Source organism: Sciurus carolinensis, chromosome 12 (genome assembly GCF_902686445.1).
Source record: "Sciurus carolinensis chromosome 12, mSciCar1.2, whole genome shotgun sequence".
In the NCBI taxonomy this organism is placed as follows: Eukaryota; Metazoa; Chordata; class Mammalia; order Rodentia; family Sciuridae; genus Sciurus; species Sciurus carolinensis.
Window position 1 is genome coordinate 71902490 of NC_062224.1, and position 19831 is coordinate 71922320.

The 19831-nt window shown below is 33.6% G+C and overlaps 1 protein-coding gene across 2 annotated transcripts in view; it reads left to right on the forward strand.

Annotated features, from left to right (window-relative positions):
- Gpatch2 (G-patch domain containing 2) overlaps nt 1-18358 on the forward strand; it is a 181784-nt gene extending 163426 nt beyond the window's left edge. Inside the window, exons 9-11 of one of the 2 annotated variants that reach the window (XM_047520771.1) lie at nt 4509-4597; nt 8319-8353; nt 15618-15754. In XM_047520771.1, coding sequence (XP_047376727.1) covers nt 4509-4597; nt 8319-8335 — 106 coding nt within the window. In that variant the 3' untranslated portion in view covers nt 8336-8353; nt 15618-15754. Of the gene's footprint in view, nt 1-4508; nt 4598-8318; nt 8354-15617 lie in introns of both variants that reach the window. The other variant, XM_047520770.1, reaches the window with a different exon arrangement.
- Nucleotides 18359-19831: the final 1473 nt, after the last annotated feature.

Below are 19831 nucleotides of genomic sequence, written 5' to 3' on the forward strand. Positions count from 1 at the left end.
TGTTACAAGACATAACCAACTGAAAAAATTCCTAACGAGACTTATTTATCATTCCACTTAAAACCTTGTTAGTTTTAATTTGTCTCCTTATACCTCCTTCCTAAGCAAATACTATATGTAAAACAAATATCTATCTGATGGATCATTTTCTTACAGTGCCTTACAGCGGGATCATATGAATATATTTTAATAATTTTGGATCTGCTCATAGGGCATTATATTTTTATTCTTCAACACACTACAGCAAAAAGAAAAGAAGCAAAAAAATTTCAGCTATTACCTTGAGTAGTAATCTGAGTGTTTTGCTTTGCAAAGACAAATGACTCATTAGACTAAAGAAACAAGCCTGCCTTTGAGACATCTACTGACTTTAAATTAAAAACATAACTGCTATGTTTCAGTAAGAAATTCAGCTAAACAATGGAGTAGACCTTACATATTGTTTATTTGTAGCAAGTACCTTGCACCTACCTGAAGTAAAAGGGTTCCTTAAATGCAAGCTTAACTGGGGTAATCTTATTGATCAATAATCCAGATCCCTCCATGTGCAGTAGCAGATAGTCCAGTTTTGTTAGAATTGCTGAAAAATAGCAGCTGTTTTTCTTGTGGCTCCAATCTTCAGGTTCAATGGTACTGAATTTATTAACTAACTTTATTCTCCTTGCACATGTACTTCCTCTTTTATATTATGCGACTATGTTGGGTGGGGAGAAGAATGGAATGAAAATGTTGTGTTCCATTCTTTCTGTAGATACCCAAAAGGGAATTTTTTTTAGATGAGGTTTAGAAGAGGGTGGTGTTCCTGAAGAACTATCTCTGTAAAGAGATCTTCCTAACAAATGTTAAAGAAGCCAGGTGTTGTGGCGCACACCTGTAATCCCCACCGTTCCAAGGCAGAGGCAGGAGGAATGAGAGTTCAAAGCCAGCCTCAGCAATTTAATGAGGCACTTAGCAACTCAGTGAGACCCTCTCTCTAATACAAAGAAGGGCTGGGGATGAGGCTCGAGTTGATTGCACTGAGTTCCATCCCCCGTATAACAAATAAATAGATAAATAAATAAATGTTAAAGAATATAAAAAACAGTAAAGTGTTACAGGAAATAATGACTTGGGGATGATTTTCAAGCTGTTAAAATACTCCAATACACCTGGTACAAGAACAGCATATTAGAAACCAGCAGCGTTGCCGAGCACAGTGGCACATACCTGTAATCCCTGTGACTTGCAAGGCTGAGACAGGAGGATCCAAAGTTCACAGCCAGCCTCAGCAACTCACCGAGGCCCTAAGCAATTTTTCAAGACCCTGTCAATAAATAAATAAATAAATAAATAAATAAATAAATAAATAAATGAAATAGAACTAGGGATGTGGCTCAGGGGTTAAGCATCCCTGGGCTCAATCCCTGGAACCAAAAAGAAAAAAGAAAGAAACCAGCAGTACTAGTAGTCACAATGAGCAGCTACTATATATCAGACTTTCGTTATTTCTACAAATGTTTCTTAGGAGTGAACCTCCTGGTTAATAAGGTTTTTAGGTTAGTTTGAACCTTAAATGTAGATGAGAGTAATAAAACCTGGCTTAGTTTAAAATAATCCAGAATCATGCCTGTTTTTTGGCTTTCTTCCCACCATGTCCACCTCCTTACTCAGATACTCTAACACATACAAGTTCATTGTGCAGCAACTTCGTATCATTCTTTGGCTGTTACAACTGAGGTGAATATCCTAGGAGGAAATGTGAACCTAGACTATAGCCCATTTAGTTGGCCTGCCCTGTCTTCAGTCTCAGCCCTGCCATCCCAAGCTCCCACTAACATCTCATGGATCTGGTCCACTTTCTCTCCGATAACCTTTAAGGACTCCAGCTATAATCAGCTACAAAGTCCAGATGCCTTAGTGGGTCCCTCTGTGGCGCGTATGGCACCATGATTCCCGGCCCCTTCTTTCTTTACTCATGTCACATTTTGTTCTCCATGAACTACTCTGCAGACATTCTGAATAATTCTCTGAACAGAGCAAACTCTTCATCACTTAGGAATTCTTTCAGCAATCCCTTAAAATATAAGAATATTGATTATGTTTTAACAGAGAACCAGAGGTAGAGCATCCACGGGTTGGTTTTCACAGCTAGATAACAGAAAGACCACATTTCACAATTCAGATTCCCATTTTATTCCTTTTTTTCAGAATGATACCTTACCCACCCCCTTAGGCATTCCTGATATCTGAGTTTTTCTGGTATGTGCTATGCAAAAGGAAAACCTTATTACTCCAGTCTTTTTACCCTGAGATTTCAAAGGGATATATAAAAGAATAATAATTTACAAAAAGGTAACATAATGACTCTCATACAGATATAAAAAGGATGTGTGTTAAAGACCTTATTTAACTCATGAATTAATGAGGGAACTAAGCAGATGTTATAACCAGTTCAAAGGAGACTGCAAAAAAGTATATGTAGCATCAGGCCATATTGAAATGAGGGAGCAAATAGATGGAAAACTGGCTTTTCCACAGTAGGGAAGCTTGTCCTTCTACAAGACAATCCATTTGCATTTCTTCCTACAAGAATTAATTCTCATTTGTTTCAGTTAATTACAACTTGGGAGCCCATAGAATTATAATTAAATGTCCAGGACAGTATACTCTACAAGCATGGTTTTTCCATTGAAGCACAAACTTTCCCCTACAGAAGAAAAAAAAAAAAAAAAAATGTATACCCCTTTCAAAACGTTTAGAATTGTTAATATGGACTATATAATCTCTAGTGGTAAATAATGAAGTTCGTTGTCTCTGCCCCCACCAGCAGTATCCATAATTATTTCATATGTATTTATGACTTTATCTCCCCACTCAGACTTTAAATTATTACTATGGTAGGAATTGAATTCCTTTCCTTTGTATCTTTTATCTCTTTTCTATTCTTATATCCTTATAGAAAAGAGAAGATGGAAGATACGTCTTATGTTAAGTTCATAGTAGATACTAATGCTTACTAAATACATGAATGGATTAATTTTATACAAAAGTATGTCTTTCCTATGATTTTGTTATAATTTTTAAAATTTTTGTATTGTTTTAAATAAATAAATGTGGTTATAGCTATTTATTTGTTAGCATCATAATCCAAGACTTCAATTCAAAATCAGGTAAAAATGTAATAGTTTTGCATGTTAATAAACATTTGAGAGCAAAGCAGGAAAAAAATCATTAAATGAACAAACTTATTTTTTCAGATACAGAGATTTATTCTGTAACAGAGAAACACTATGAATTCAATACATAGGAAAAAGAAAATTAGATAAATGCCCACTTACTGTTAAGGTCTGTTGGTAGATTTTCATAGTATGTTTGTTTTTGCACTTTGGATTATGTAATTCTTTGTAATTAAATCTTTACTTTGTGCTTTATGAATGGAACCTATATTTGAAATAATTTTATTCCCATATAATTTTTCAGTATTATAAGTCATATGTATAAATGTAGTACAGATATGTTTATTTTTCATTGTATTTTTTTCTAATAAGTTGGTAGTTTTCACTGGATCCTTTTAAAATCTCATGATACTTACTACCTGCTCTCTTTGTTTTACTAAGAACATATTAACTATAATAAGCATACTTCCTTTATTCCAGCTTCATGATCACTAGGCCCTATTCTAACCCACATCAAGGACTGTGATCCAGGAAATAAATATAGAATCTTTTGGTATCTTGAAAAATTTGAAGGTTTTTAAATCCTTTTCATCTTTGTATTAGCAATTTTGATTTCCAATTGGGCCATTTCTTGTTTTTCCAACACTCTTGAATTTTAGGAGACTTAAGACTAGAAAGAGTAATCTAATGGTAACTGGTTGCAAGAACAGCAGAAGGTCCATTTCTCAGATCTTATATATCATGGCTTTACATATACAATCCAATATCCTGTTAAGAGTATTTAGTAGCAACATACCAACATTAATACATTCAAATTATGTTTTCTCACCTTGCTAATAAACAATCCTAATCGTATGAATTGTAAGAGCATCACTATTTCCTTCTATCTATTTAAAATGTTTTAAGAGAATTCACTGCTGCATAATATCCAAAAAGAAATTGATCATACTTTTCCTGTAATAAATGTTGTTCTGACAGTAAAGCATTAGTAACCAATTGATAACCTAGCAACAATATTGTGATCTCTTTAGATAATTAATCTTAGCTATTTTCCTGTCAGAAGCAACAGTGTTTGATTTTATGTTGAGCCAGAAAGATTGCCAGTTTTGAAAATTAAAAAGCATTCCTTTTATATTATTCATTCCAGTAACAATTTATGATGGCGCATTTAGCTGCTGAACGCTTGTCAACAAACGTAATTATGTTTCGATATAAACAAGATTGGTGGTTTTACTATGCAGCTCCATCTTTGTTGAGAATGTTTTGATTTAGGTTCAGATTATACAAGCTGTGTATTTATGTGTCATTTTTTTTCCTCCTTTGTTAATAGTTTTTTCTGATAATTACTTGTAGGCAAACAAGCATGCATTTAGGATCCTTATGCACAGGAGACATCAAAAGGAGAAGAAAAGCCGCACCTTTGCCTGGACCTACTACAGCAGGTAAAACAAAAGATGTATTGGAGTGGAGCACAAATGTAGAGTTCATAAATCATCAAGAATAAAATATAGATAGTTCTTAATCACTTGCACTAAAAAAAAGGCAAAATTGCAAGAAACTATTAAAATATATCATTTGCATTTGGTATCAGGATGCATCGCATGTTTCTTGTGTAGATTTTCCAGGTAACCAATCAATAACACTTGCTGGACCCCTGCCCAAATGGTAAGATTTTGTGTGAGGTGTCAAAGGATGCAAAATTCTTCAAGGCCATATCTTTGGCCTCCAGAAATTTTCACACTTACTGGGAAAATAAGGCATAAATAGATGGAACAACAAATATCCCCAATAAAAAATTCAAAAAGTATCATAGCAGCATTAAACACAAGGCGCCATGTTGGAATAGATGGAGATCTGACATATGAATGTTACAGTCTGGTTCCTAGTCCCAGTTCTGCAGCAATCTTTGATTCATCTTTCCTTATTTAGACAGCATCAATCTTAGAATAAAAAAACTCTAATTTCTCCCTCAAAAATGATGTCATTCTAATAACATACCATTCTAATAAAGAGTGTGGTTAGAGAAAACTAAGTATTGAGCAGAGGGAACTCACCACGGACCAGAGGGGCAGAAGTCTTCTTGGAAGATCAAAGAGTCAAGCATGGTAGTGAAGGATGTGAATAAGATTAGTATGGATCTCAAGACCTCATGCAAAGAGCAGTGGTAAGGGAGGTACAGACAAGTCAGTGACAGAAGGAAGCTAACAGGGCATTAAAATGTAGACAACACCCATTTATGAATAAACCATGGCTAACCCTAATGCATTTACAATGCAGCAAACTCTGACTTTGAGGAAATGTTTTCCACTTAAACACTTGTTACAAAGAGGGTTAACCTTGACCTGTTACCTAGGTTCCTGAACCATTCTAATTTATAAACTTTTTCTCAACTTCATTTGAGGATACTGTTATAAGAAAAGTGATTTTAATTAAAGAATATGAACATAAAATTCAGAGTAACAGAAGAATAAGCAGTGAGAAGAAAAAAAGGTAAATTTGATTGACAGATTTGAGAATTTTTGTGGTGAGTTTAAAGGAAATCAAAGAAGTGAAGATTATGTTGTCTATTTAGTGAACCTATTCCCTAGTTCAGCACTAGAAATTTGAAGAATAACTTAAAATTAGAACATTCCTATGCAGTTGTTCCATATAAGGGGTTATATTTTAAAATTATACATTTACTTATAATACCTGATCATCCTCCCCTAGCCTTATTGAATCTTCAGAATTTGCAGTTAGGAGATGCCTGTATATGAAGGGTATTAGGATTTGTGTAGAATAATTTTACCATTTGTTCAGTACCATGTACAATGTACCAGAAATTTTATTTCTTCTTTTCAGCAGCTGCATAAGATGGGTGTTGTTATCATTACTTTACATATCATAAACTTAAAATGCAGAAAAGTGGGGTAGCTATCTAAAACAGCAAAACTATTGAGCATCCAGGAGATGTGTCAAGCCTTAGTCATTATAACCCTGATCCCTTCGCTCTTTCCATAAGAGCATACTGGTGAAAATATATATGTAAAATTGTCCTTTTGCATATGTTGATTTGAACCCAGGATTATCTGCCTTAAATTTTATACATTTGTCCCACTATTACTATGTTGAAATACAGAACATTCATTAGATACTTCTAATGTGTCCTTTTATAAGGAATATTCAGTCCTTAGGAAGATGTGATCAGTCTAAAATTTAATCACATTTTAGATCAAATACATGTCTTAAGTTCTTCAATTCAGAACTCTCATAAGGCATCTGCAGGTTTCTTTAACATCCCATTTCAGTTGAATGGTCCCCTGAATCCTCTTTCATGATGATTCAAATATTAGTGGTAGAAACAGTATGAGAACAATCTTAGGAATGCTACTAAAGCACCCAGTGGCAGCCATATGGGAAAGAGAATATCAGGGTCAAGTCCAAACAGTCTGAGCACACGTGAAGTGAGAAGGAAAATGCACAGTGGTTGAGGAAAGGGTAATATAATTATTTCTACAAGGTGATTTTGACGTTACAATTCAGTAACATCAGAGGAAATCATTTATACGGAGTATAGGTACAAACATTAAACTTTAGCCTAACATAGGTTTTTGTCACAATTTATACCACCATATTCCAGATGTTATATTTCAAAACTGTTGTGATTCTCTTAAGAGTCAGGATTCTTATTTTATTACCAGATTTTTACTTAAAAGATAAAATTCATAGAAATCAAATGTCTTTTTTTTAGTTACTCAAAAAATAATAGAAGTATATTACTCATTTTCAATGCAGTTTTTCAAGTCTATGCATAACTGTTCCTATCAAAGAGGAAGAAATTGAGGTTATTTAAAAGTCCTCAGTTTTAAATAGAATATCTTCTAATACTAATGAATCAGCTCTAAGGTGAAGATTATTATCCAAATTCAAGTAAGAAATGCTTTTGCATAAATACACTTTGATAATGAGGTTATGAATCCTAGACCATATTTTCCCTGAAAATTATAATCTTCAAATTCTGAAATATAGACATTCACATAATGGAGTCAGTTCTATTTGTAAACTTATGAAGTTGAGCTAGCATGTAGAATTATTTTAATATAATAGTCTAGCATTGTCACAGGCCCTTAAAGATGAGTGTTTTCACAAAAAACACTGAATTAAGATATATCTTCACAGTTCTGTTTTGCCTTTAGCCAGAAAAATGCAAGAGAAAAAAATGCTCACACTGGAAATAGGAAGAGTTAAAAGACTGATAACGTGAATATTATTTGATTGTGTAGCAAGTATAGAAGGGGTTTACAAAAAAACTGTCAGAAAATTGTAATTAGACACTTAAATTTTGTAATCCTAGATTGGGTTTGTATAACAGTTTGACTTTTCAGATTAACAGTTATGTATTATTTTTATATAAATAATAAAATCTTTAAAAGATTTAAAATTAATAACTCAAAATCTTATTATCTGGTAATATAGTGAAATTTTTTCTCACCCTTTTTTACATTAGTATTGAAGTATAATTTCAGTCATTTTAGAAGGCTCTAGACCAGCCAGCAGTGTTATCGGCTGAACATTTATTAATTGTGACAGGAACTCTAAATTTATTTCAGTGCTTTAGCTTATTTACTGCTCTTTCGCCTTTGTATTTTGTATTGACAAAGTAAAATGAATATTGATAAGGTTAGATATTGATTTTTTTAATGTATAGCTTGTTCTCTGCCTCATTCAAAGTCACATACCAGAAGATAGTGGATGTCTCTATAGCAAAGGATGTAGATTTACTATTATAAAATTGAGAACTATTGAAGCAAGAAGGTTTGCCAGCAGAATGCATTTTATAGTTTGAAAAATGTCATCTGTAAAGGTGAAGAAAAGCAGTGAACAAAATAAGAAGAATATTACTAACACTTTTTTAAAAGGCAAGCAGCAATGTTGGCTGTGGTCTGCTTTTGGGTAGAAGTCATAGCTTCCTGAGAATTTGATAGTAAAAAGATTTAAGTATGTTTAATGAGATATTGTGGCTACTACATTTTAAAAATTTTTTACTAACTGTATAGTACTAAATGCCTGTCATTATTTTGCTTTCTGTTGAAATAATATAGTGAAAATATTCATTGTACAAAGTCATCCTTTATCCTATACATTTTAAGTTATGCAAAAAAAATGCCAATTTTTTTTTTATAGATACTGCTCCAAAATAACTGTGTTTCCATGGACAGGTAAGAGTTCTTGACAAGAGGTTACATTACAGCTTTTTTGATTTTTCAACTTTTTCCTCACATCCTACTGATATTTCAACAGGAAAACAGTCTTTATAAATATTTAAAGCAGTAAAGTCAGGTTGTAAATAATAATAATTGGTGACTAGGTTTAAAAGGTATGTTTTTGAATAAGTCATATGAAGCATAATGAAAAATGTTTGATCTCACCAAGCTGCTTTCCAAAGTGCTAGATTTCTTCAGTTGTCCAAACTTATCTTTCTGTTGATTATATTTTTCTTCTTTTCTCACTGGATGTATGTGAGCACTCTCAATTATCTTGTCTCTTCCAGGCTTTTCTGAAGGAACTTTTGTTGCTAATTCTGGAGCCAAACTCCATCTGAATGAATAGCAAAATCCTAGGAAATATGCAATCTTTCATCTCTTGACATATATACCACTGAGCCACCATTCAGTTCTGTGTTTTAGTAGAGTCTTAATAGTCCTCCATTATCATTCAGTTCAGCAACACTTGTAGACAAGGTCAGTAAACATATAAGCTAGAAAATAATTGCTGTTCCTGACAATGTGAAATACTAAATCATGAAAAAATAGTCAAACTACAGACTACCTGAAAATGCTGAATAAAATGCAAATCCGTCTTTTAAGTTGTATAGTTGCAACTGCAGGAAAGTAAGGGAAATATTCAAGACCAGAAAACATGGTTCTACATAGCCCCACACCCACATGTACCAATCCTGAAACCTCTGAGGTATGTTTGTTAGTATACCTCCTGGAAATGGAGCCATGCCTGAAGGCTGAGCATAATGCTGCTTATGAAATCAGAACCCCTAAAATCTCCATGAAAATGGACAGATTAGAAACAAACCCACCCACAGGCACAGGAGAAAACAATTTTGTTTCTACCTGGGCTCCAGCTTAAAAATATCTCTGAAGATTTACAACCAAGAGGCGGCCCTCGTATGAATTTTTTATTAAAATTACACTAAGCCAAAAAATTGACATTAAAAAAATGGTCTCTGAAACAAATGCAGAACTAATTTAGAGGTATGTTTCAGTCAACTATTTCGCTGCTGTGACTAAAAGATCTACCAGAACAATTGTAGAGGACCAAAAGTTTATTTGCGGACTCATGGTTTCAGAGGTCTTAGCCCATAGAAGGCCCACTCCATTCCTCAGGGCTTGAGGTGAGGGAGAATATCATGGCAGAAGAGTATGGCAAAAGGAAGCAGCTCACATGGTGATCAGGAAGCAGAAGAGAGAGAAATCCACTGGCCAGATACAAATATATACCTCGAAGCCACGCCCCCAATTCCCACCTCCTCCAACCACACCTCTTCAGTTACCACTCAGGTAATCCGAGTCAGAGGGGTTAATCCACTGATTGAGTTAAGACTCTCACAACCCAATCATTTCTCTTCTGAACCTTCTTTCATTGTCTCACACATGAACTTTTGGGGAACACCTCACATCCAAACCATAACAAGGTACATGCCTACAGTCCAGGCCACAAAGAAGCACTGCAAATAAAATCTTACTGATGATGATCTCATAACCCAAAGCTAAAAACTTAGTTATAGCAACAGATAAAAAATGAAAGGAAATAACTGTGGAAAAGGAAAAGACAGTTGTGGTAAAGAACCAAGTAGAAATTAACAGTTATTTTATGTGTTTTGAAAATTATAAGATCACTGATTGGGTTAAAGGCAGATTAGATACAGCTGAAAAGACAGTGAATTTTACTATAAATCGCAATAATAAAAAGCAGCACAGAGAGATAAAAAGATGAAAAATATAGTAGAGAGGCTATGGGTCTTGCAATAGAATGTAACTCAACATGCATCCAATAGAATTTTCAGAAGGAAGATTAGAGAGATTAGAGAAGGCATTATTCAAGAAGACAGTATAGAATTTTTAAAACTAAATATAAACATTAATATTATCTTTAAAAAGTACAAGTTTATCAGAAAATATTAAATATAAAGTCATATCTAAACACATTAATAAAACTTGAAAACCAAAGGCAAAGAGAAGAACTTAAGAGCAACCAAGAAGAAAAGATTTAATCTGTATAGGAATGAAATTTTACTGATAGCAAACTTTAAAATACTAATACATTTCAGGGGATAAGATGTTCAAAATGCTGAGGTAAAATAACCAAATCAACCTAGAATTATATGTCCAACTAAACTGTCATCCAAGAGTGAGGATGAAAGAAGTCACTTTCAGGTAAACATTGTTAATTACTAAATTTGATACCTTGGATTGAAGAAAATAGAATGCTTTAAAAAAAGAATAAAAATCATAAAGGAATGGTGAACAAAGGAATGGTTGAACAAGTTCTTAAAACTAAACTAATATTGAATGTGTAAAAGTTATCATAATGACAATAGCAATGACCTTGAAAATGATTAATTTGTAAAATTCTGGACAATAAATAATGTGTAAAATGTGAGGAAATAAATGAGATATGCATTTTTACTTTTAAAGGTAATTTCTTAAACAAATAGAAAAGTGCATAGTTATCAAGCTAACATAAACAAGCAATAGATGCCAAACAAGAAGTAAAAAATGCATGGAAAAAGCTAGGTTAATAGCATTGAGTAATACAATGAATGTAAATGGAGTAAAGTCAACAGTTAAATTCAGGAATGATCTTAATAAATAAAAGAATAAAACCTAGTGTATGCTTTTTATAATAAATAAATACAACTAAAACAATTCAAATGGTAGCCAAAAAAAAAAAAAAAACTAGTGTAGCTGAATTTATAGCAGAATGAATCTTGAGGTATTACAGTCTCTTTAGTCAAACCTCTCATGCTTTTGTAGATTAGTAATTTTTCTGGGAGTTGGAAATATTGGAATAGAATAAAACCTCAGTTGATTGGAAAAACGTGGCAGAAGATGTGATATAATAGAAACTATTGATTAGAGGAGTTTAATTTTTATTCAACAGAAAGAGTAACATTTGGGCTCAAGTGTGCTGAGTTCAAGTTGTTACTGGGACATTTTCTAGCTAGTTGACTTTGGGCAGGTGCACTACCTTTCTGAACATGGGTTTCATCTATAAAATGAACCAATAATACCTACTTTTCATGGTAATAGGGAAGATCAAAATGGTGGGTATGAAAACATTTGTAATTCCTAAGGGCTGCAGGCATCTTTATATTCTCATTTATCCAAAGATGTCAGTGTTTATGTGCTATATATTTTCCATATACAAGTTGAGAGACATTACTATTATAATTCACATATTTTAAAATGTGTCATAGGAAGGCAATGGAGGTACTGGAAGGTATGTGTATGCTTTTGAATAAGCTTAACCAAAGTTTGAATTCTGGCTTATTTGCTGTGTCATTATGTGACTTCATCTCTCCGAGGACCATTAAAAATTCCTCCTTGGCCTAACACGGTGGACACACCTGTAATCCCAGAAACTGGGGAAATGCCTCAGGAGTTGCCTCAAACTGCAACTTTGAGACCAGCATTGGCAACTTGAGACCCTGTCTCCAAATTAAAATAATTAAAAGGAATAGGGTTGTATGTAGCTCAATGGTAGAGTGCCCCTGAGTTCAATCCCCAGTACCACTGGAAAAAAAAAAAAAAATCCCCCTTGCCCATTGTTATAAGTAAATGGAAGTGATATTACATATGTAACCCAAGGAACCATATGCTTGGTACATAGTAGACCAACCATAGGTGGTCCTGATTACATTATAGCAAATAAACATCCCTGTGTACCTTTGAGACCTATACAGGTTTGTTGCAAGCCTTAGTTTTGTGAAAGTGCATATTCTTTATTCCATAATCATTCTCTAAGAAATATATTCCTGTATAACCAAAGTATCTAGTCCTAAGAACACTCACTCCTCCAAAGGCAATAACAGATCATATCTTTCATTCAAAGTTTTCATCACTTAAGAAAAAAAGAAAAAGAAACTGGTTTTGCATTAAGTTTCCATTATTTACAAAGCAAGTGTATTGTATTTTTAAGCAATTAGTTATGCAAACTGATTTTATTCAGTGAGTCACAATGAAAAATGCCTGACATTACAGATGAAATACAGAATAGTCTGAATTAATGGGGCTTTTTTGTATTAGCAATTGAAATAAAACATTTGACAACCACTTTCTCACTTCTCAAATTGTGCTTAGTTAATGCTACCACTTGAGTTCTTAACAATCATGAAAAAATCCATGTCCCTAAATTGCTGAGAAGAGTACAGTGTTCTGAGAAGAGTACAGTGTTGTAACTCACAGTTTTAATAACATAGCTAACAATAATAATAGCTCTATCCCTCTGTAAAGTAATATGGAAAAGAAGAGGGAAGAAAGAGTGATCGTGAACTTATAATTGCCTCTGAACACAGGGCAGGGACAGAGGCGGAGTCCACTGGCTGTTATATGGGAAGCAGCATGTGTCACCTCCCTTCTATTGGCTGTTGATCCAACATCAATACAACACTTTCGGAGCCAAATTACTAAACAAGCTGCCAATTAGGCTTGCAGTCAGCTGGATAGATTAGTGGCTAAGAGAGGCCGATACAAGATTTTCATCTCTTGAGCCAATTACGCAAGTGAATTGCCCTCCACAGTACTCTTTGGAAGATTTGAGGGGAAAGGACTGACTTGGCTGTAATAGATATGAGATCCAGCAGGCAGGGCCCAGGAGCAGGAGCATGCAGAAGGGTTAGTAGGCTACATTTTGCTACAATTGCCCAAGCAGAAGGAGAGCCTTCTAGGAAAGGACTTAAAGGATTTAGCACTGCCAGGAGCAAACGAAAAGGAAATTATGGTTGTGGTAGATACTGTGCTGAGACTGAGTGGTTCCACTCCCAGGTCTTAATCTCATAAAATAAGGATGAGAGACCAACAGGGGATCTCACTGTAGAATCATTTTCCTTGAAAAAATGAAGTATCCATTTCTTTTCTTTTTTTTTTTTTAAGATTGTGTTTCTATATGGAAAGACAGCATTTGAGGAATTAAATGTCCTTTTTTCTTTATTTCTTCTAAGTATAAGACACTGCTTCATTTTACTTTAGGAAAACAAGAAATGAAACCAACATTTTTTTATAAATGAGAGGGAATGAATTTTTTTCCACTTTTATAAAATTACATGCTTGAGAGTAGAGTGACCACCCCCCAGGCTTGATACTTGAAACACCAGCATTTTAAAATATCACAGTGAATCTGTTATCATTTGCTATTCACTTTGTAACTGAAAATTGATCATCATTTAGCAATCTGTATAGATATTTTAAATTGGCCTCATTTTTTTTAAAAAATATTAACCAAATCGAGGTTGAACTTTTGCAAGCTGTTGTACCAAAAATAAACAGATGTGTAGCCAAGGGCAGCATTAGACCTCTGATCTGATTTTAGCTTATGGACAGAATTAAATTAACTCATGGCAATCACTGAAAAATCAGGGATAGTATACAAAATACTAGAGCATTCTTTGCCCTGGCATACCTGATCAGCAGCTGCTGTGAGAAAATGTACACACCTTCAAGGTCTGTCTGGGTTGCCACCATAATCATAATTTCAAAATAAAAACTCAGTTGGTTTTTTGGTATACTTAGCATGATTTTTGATATAAAGGCTTTTCTTGGTTTTTTTTTTTTTTTTTTATAACCAAGAACTCCTGATCAAACAGTAAATAATGTTAGTCAAATTTTTTTTCTTTACATCAGTCACTGCTATTCTAACTGCAGGTACTCAGATTTTTTTTTTTCTGCTACATGTTAAGGTACTTGTTTCAATGAACTATGATTCCATTTGATAAGTCTAAAACCAAATGATTATTGTGGTAACCCAGTTCTTACTCCTTGTAATGAATTTAGCAAGTGACAAACATTATTATTGTTAACATTCTCAATCCTAAACTATATAATGAATGAGAATACCACATGTTTAATAAAGGACCTTCATAATCAATTGATGATTACTCCACAGTAATTAAGAGTTATAATTATTAAAATTTGTCTCTTGCACTTTGCAGTTTTCCTTGTTTTGCAACTCAGAATGCCACATACAAATTACCAGATAAGGTATACACCACTGGTTCAACACTGATAATTCTTTTTTTATATGAAATAAATGTACCATAGTACACATGAAAATGTGTTTTGCAGTTTTAAGGACAATATTAACTTGGCCATATGTGTAACCACCAACCAGGCCAGGAAATAGAACATTACTACAGTATGATGCACCATAGGGCATTATTATTGTTATTGATGCTTGAAGATCTGTGCCTTGTACTACCATTCTGACAGAGTATCACAAGAGTAGAATAGAGAGTCCCAGCACTTTTGTCTTCAGGTGGAAGAATGTAGAAGTAGGGAAGAAATTACTGTCATAATCCTGAGTCAGGAAGAGAATATCGATATTTATGTGAAAGAGGTGGAAGGGAGAAAGGATTAGGTCGATACTAAGGAGATGTCTGATTCATGAACCTTTGAGAGTATTGAGGTGCCCATTTCAATCTCTGTCTAGAAGACACTATGCACATTTCAGAGCAGAAATACTCTAGACCCAGGACTGAGCTGGTGTATATATATACAAAAGTCATCCTGTAGATCTTTAAGGAGATTTAAGGACTGTTGTAAAGATGTATATCTTCAGTATTCTTTTCCTTCAATTTTCCCTTTTTACCTGATTCTGTGTACCTGAAAACATGGAGCTGTAAAGAGAAGGAGGGATGCAACAGACTGAATAATTAGGGACGAGAAGAGGATCAGGAGAGTATAAATTCCTAGGAATTCAGGATGTTATCAGTTGTGTTTTTTATTTGGTTTGGTTTGATGTTAGTTTTGATTCTATTGCATGTCAAGGTCCTGGACAAATGAAAGATATGGGCAAAATAGTAATTTTCAGACATCCATGAGGCCAACACAATAATAAAAACCCATTTGTAGAGTATTTCATGGTTTTCAGAGGATTTTCTTTTACATACATGATCTCATCCCTTCGTGTGCAATAGCAGTGTATGTTGTATTATGCCTGTTTTACATATGAGAAAACAGAAGTCCAGAGAGATTACATAGCTTACCCTGCTACTAAATGGTAGAATTGAAATTCTAAGAGAAATCTTTCTTCCATTGATTCCTCTACTAAAATAGGTACCCAAAGATGAATAAACGATGCTTTCTGAGACCTTATTTCAAAAACAAACAAAAGAACAGAGAACATGGTTTTTGTGGCCTCAGGAGATCTTCACCTGTGTCCATACTAAAGTATGCTGTCATTTTCTCATTTCAGGATTTGTAGGTGAAAACGCCCAGCCAATTCTAGAAAACAACATTGGAAACCGAATGCTTCAGAATATGGGCTGGACACCTGGGTCAGGCCTTGGACGAGATGGCAAGGGGATCTCTGAGCCAATTCAAGCCATGCAGAGGCCAAAAGGATTGGGACTGGGATTTCCTCTATCAAAAAGCACTCCTACAACTACTAACCCCAGTTCAGGAAAATCTGCCTAAGAAGAAAAGCAAAGAAGAAATATTTTACAATTTTCATTCACTTATCCCATAGTTCTAAAATGACCATGCAGTTCCTGGTTTTGAAGCAGAAATCTACATTGCCTCAGACTCATCACTCTATTTCCTAACCGAACATAGTCCTACTACCGTGTTAGAAAAGGATTCCATCACAGTTCATGGTGCTAAAGTGAAAACATATACCCTTTAAATTTTTTCAGTAATTTCCAACTGTTCTAAGTATGAAGTTCATTTCTCTTATTTATTTTGATCTCAGATGTCAATGCTTTCTAATGCTTTGCTCAGTTCTTGTCTGTGCATGATGCCCAGGCAGAGGTGAGCACATGTACTGTGTTCTAAAATAGGATAGACTATACCAATAAAAAATGTGGAAAATAAATAAGATAGGCCAGAAAGGATCATATCTCCTATCATCCCATCAGTGGAGTTCTAAGTAAATCTCTAACAGACTTGGCCATTTCATATTCCTTGAATTTGACTTTCTTTTAAGGATTTTCTAACAGTGAAATTCTTTAATTTTCTATCTTTGGACAATGTAGTATCAAGTCCCACAGCTGACAAAGAGCAATTAATGCTTGCCTCAGACATTGTGACAAAAATAAACCTCATCATTGTTAACACCAGAGTGCCCTCAACATTACTTTAATGCAGATATAAATTTCACCTTGTTTAGAACATAAAATAATTATTGAAAGAAAATGTATTTTTTAAATTCACCATGATTGAACTATAAATTCTATTCACCAGATGTCTACCTCTCTTCCCAAAGGCTGATATTTTTTTAAGATCATCTCAAGTTTAGTAAATTGATTTTTAAATTTTAATCATTGGAGTAAATCGAATAAATTTATTTGAAGATTTAAATAGGTCTCCCAAGAATTCAGATTTCTGGGAATGGCCTTAACCTTTTTAAGATCTAAGCTATTACTTTAAGTAAAACAACTCATTTTTATTTTACATCTATTATTGAGTTAATTCTGAATCATTTGCTTCATAGCATCAGAGATCCTAAATTGCTTTTAGTTTAGAAAATGTTCATTTGTAATCATCTTCATTACTAAGGACTAATAATTATTATTAAATGGCCTCTACAGGTTGATTAAAGGTGGCAATAACGCATGTGAAGGATCTTTCCTAATAAGATTTTTAAAATTTTGCCAATTGCCAGCCAAAAGGAGTTATTAATAGCAGTGGAGAAGGTTTATGCATGTAACAGACCTTTTTTAGGTGATCCCCTAAACAAAATTTTGCCAATGAGGAAGGGAAAGTTCAGCCTACCATTTGAAAGCCTTTGTGATTTGCCAAATAAGAATTATCTCTTTTTCTAGGGATATTGTAAGAGGACAGGGTGTTTAGAGGACTATAGACTACCTGTTGAGTTGCTCTTTTGAAACATTCATACTAAATAAAGTATCCCTGTTGTAGGATTACTTTCAACAAGTTTATCACTAGAAATTTGCCATTTTTTAATGATTTTTTTATTCCTAAATGTTCATTCTACTTACGTATTAGGGAGAGGAAATAGGAGATTACATACAGGTCTTAAAATTTCTTTGTAATAGTATGTTGTTCTCTAAGGTCTATTCAAAAAGTTTTTGTTTTGTTTTAATACCACTGCCTGAAAATCTTTTAAAATCCTATAATTTTTGAAAAGCTCAATTTGGAGCCACTGATAACAATGAGGTCATTGCAACACTGGTTGCAAGCTTCTGGAACTTGACTGTTGTTTTTCACTTTACCTTGTTCTAATGGATGCATTAGTGAAGAACAGTATATATACCAAACTGGTAAAGAGGGTCTCCTTAATTAAATATTGCAGTCTTTATGAATGCTAATTGCTGCCATCACAGACAGGTACAAATGTTCTTAAGCAGCTCCTATGAGATGTTCACTTATCTTCTCTACCACCCCCAAAATCCCATATTCATATTTTCCACTAACAGAAGAAAGTCATTTTAACTGGACACCTAACATTTTAACTGCATATGGCTTACAGACTCCTTAATGTATTCTATATTCTAGCGTAGTATTATACAGAATATATGGATCAACACTCAAAGTAGAGAAGCAGCAACATACCAAGCTACCCCCTTGTTCCTATAGAAAATGCCATCAGCATTCAGTCCTTATGATTAATATGTTTCCTTACAGTGTAGATCTGATATTCTAATTGTACCTAAAATTAGTGGGAGAAAATAAACACAATTTTTAATGTAAATCTAATGGTTATTAGATATAAAACTCATAGACTTATATTTTTTATGTAGTTATGATTTTTCAGGTAATATGCCCCAAAGCATCCATTCATACCTCCTTAAAAAAGTGGTAAGATATTTCCTCTGCTCCCTCATGAAACCATTCTTTTATACTCTACAGATTCATTAATTGTACTGAAACTTTTTAAGTGAATGGGTAGGTTTCTTCCTGTACTATTCAAATTATGCAAGAGAGGCTGAGCATGACTACATTAACAATCTGACTTTTTTTCTTTGTACTTTTTACTTTTTTTTTTTTTTTTTTTTTTTTGTCATGCTGGGGATTTGAACCCAGGGCCTTGTGCTTGTGAGGCAAGCACTCTACCAACTGAACTGTATCCCCAGCCCTGTACTTTTTCTTTATATTTGATATTGACCCAACTATGTGCTAGAATCATTTCCTTCCTTTCTTTTCCCCAAGTACAATTTTTCAGGGTGTATTCCCCTCAAATTTGTTTGCTCTTACTTTAAACTATCTGGCACTGCTTTCAAGGAAAACTCTTTGCTAACTAAAATTTGCCAATTAATTGTCTTAGCATTTGAACACATAGATTTCATAACTTGTACAGTGGTGATCAAGTTTCAACAGTAGGCTGAAGATATGCATGACGTGTGCATATAGGTGTATTTACAGTGCACATATGTACACAGTATACAAACATGATTGCAAAATATTGCAGTTTATTAATGTTTATTTTAATACTATGAATTGGTATTCTAATTAACTGACAATTGCTTCTCTTCAGTACATTTTATTTTATGCAGATGTTTCATAAAAAAAAACAAAAATCACTGTTGACATAGTTTTATAAAACCATTTTCACCTCTTTTGTTTTTCAAAGAAAAAAAGTGATCTAAATCGGTATTGTAAAATGAAGTTGTTGGTAAAGAATGTCTTGGACTTTTTTTAGGCTTTTTTTTCTTTTGGCAGAAAGCTATATTAAGATACAACAAAAAAGAGAAAGAATAAAACAATGTTTAAGACTGTTATTTATAAGCAGTCATTGTCTTTACTCTAAATGTGTCCCTCTAAACATTAAAATAATAAACAATAAAGGTGAACATACATTTTTTTAAAATTACAATCTTTTGACAATTAGCATTAATTCATGCAGTTAAATTAATTGTGGTCTGTAAGCTCTGAAACATTTTCTTACCTAAAAGAAGTTAGAAAAAAAATTGGTAAATATAGTTGACTCACAAATGTATTCCTATCTCATTATGATCTATTCTGCCACATTTTCTTATTTATTTTTATTTTCTCCTGTAGCTGAATTAGATTGACTGGGTGCAGTCCTCTTTTCACTCAAGAATTCCATGACTGTATTATAACAAGGTTCAAGTTCTCTAAGAAGCAATCAGAGTCACATGTATTAAAGTCACTCCATTTCCTTCTGGAAAGTTCTCTCTCTCATAAACCTGCTTAGGTATTTGAAATATTTTATTATACTTAACCACAGTCTGAGTTTTGTTTGCTACAAAAGGCCGTTCACTATTTGCATTGATTGAATTTTATCTTTGCTACCAAAAAAGTGAGTCAAGTTGTTAAAGTACGTGGATTTTTTTTTCATCCAACAGGTATTAAATACTCATTTATTTAACAGACTTGCAGTAATATATACTCAACTGACAAGTGGACCATGAAGACTCCTTCTGCTGGGTTCCTACTAAGCAAAGACTCATTACTTTACACACCTGACATTTTAAGTAGATCCAGATT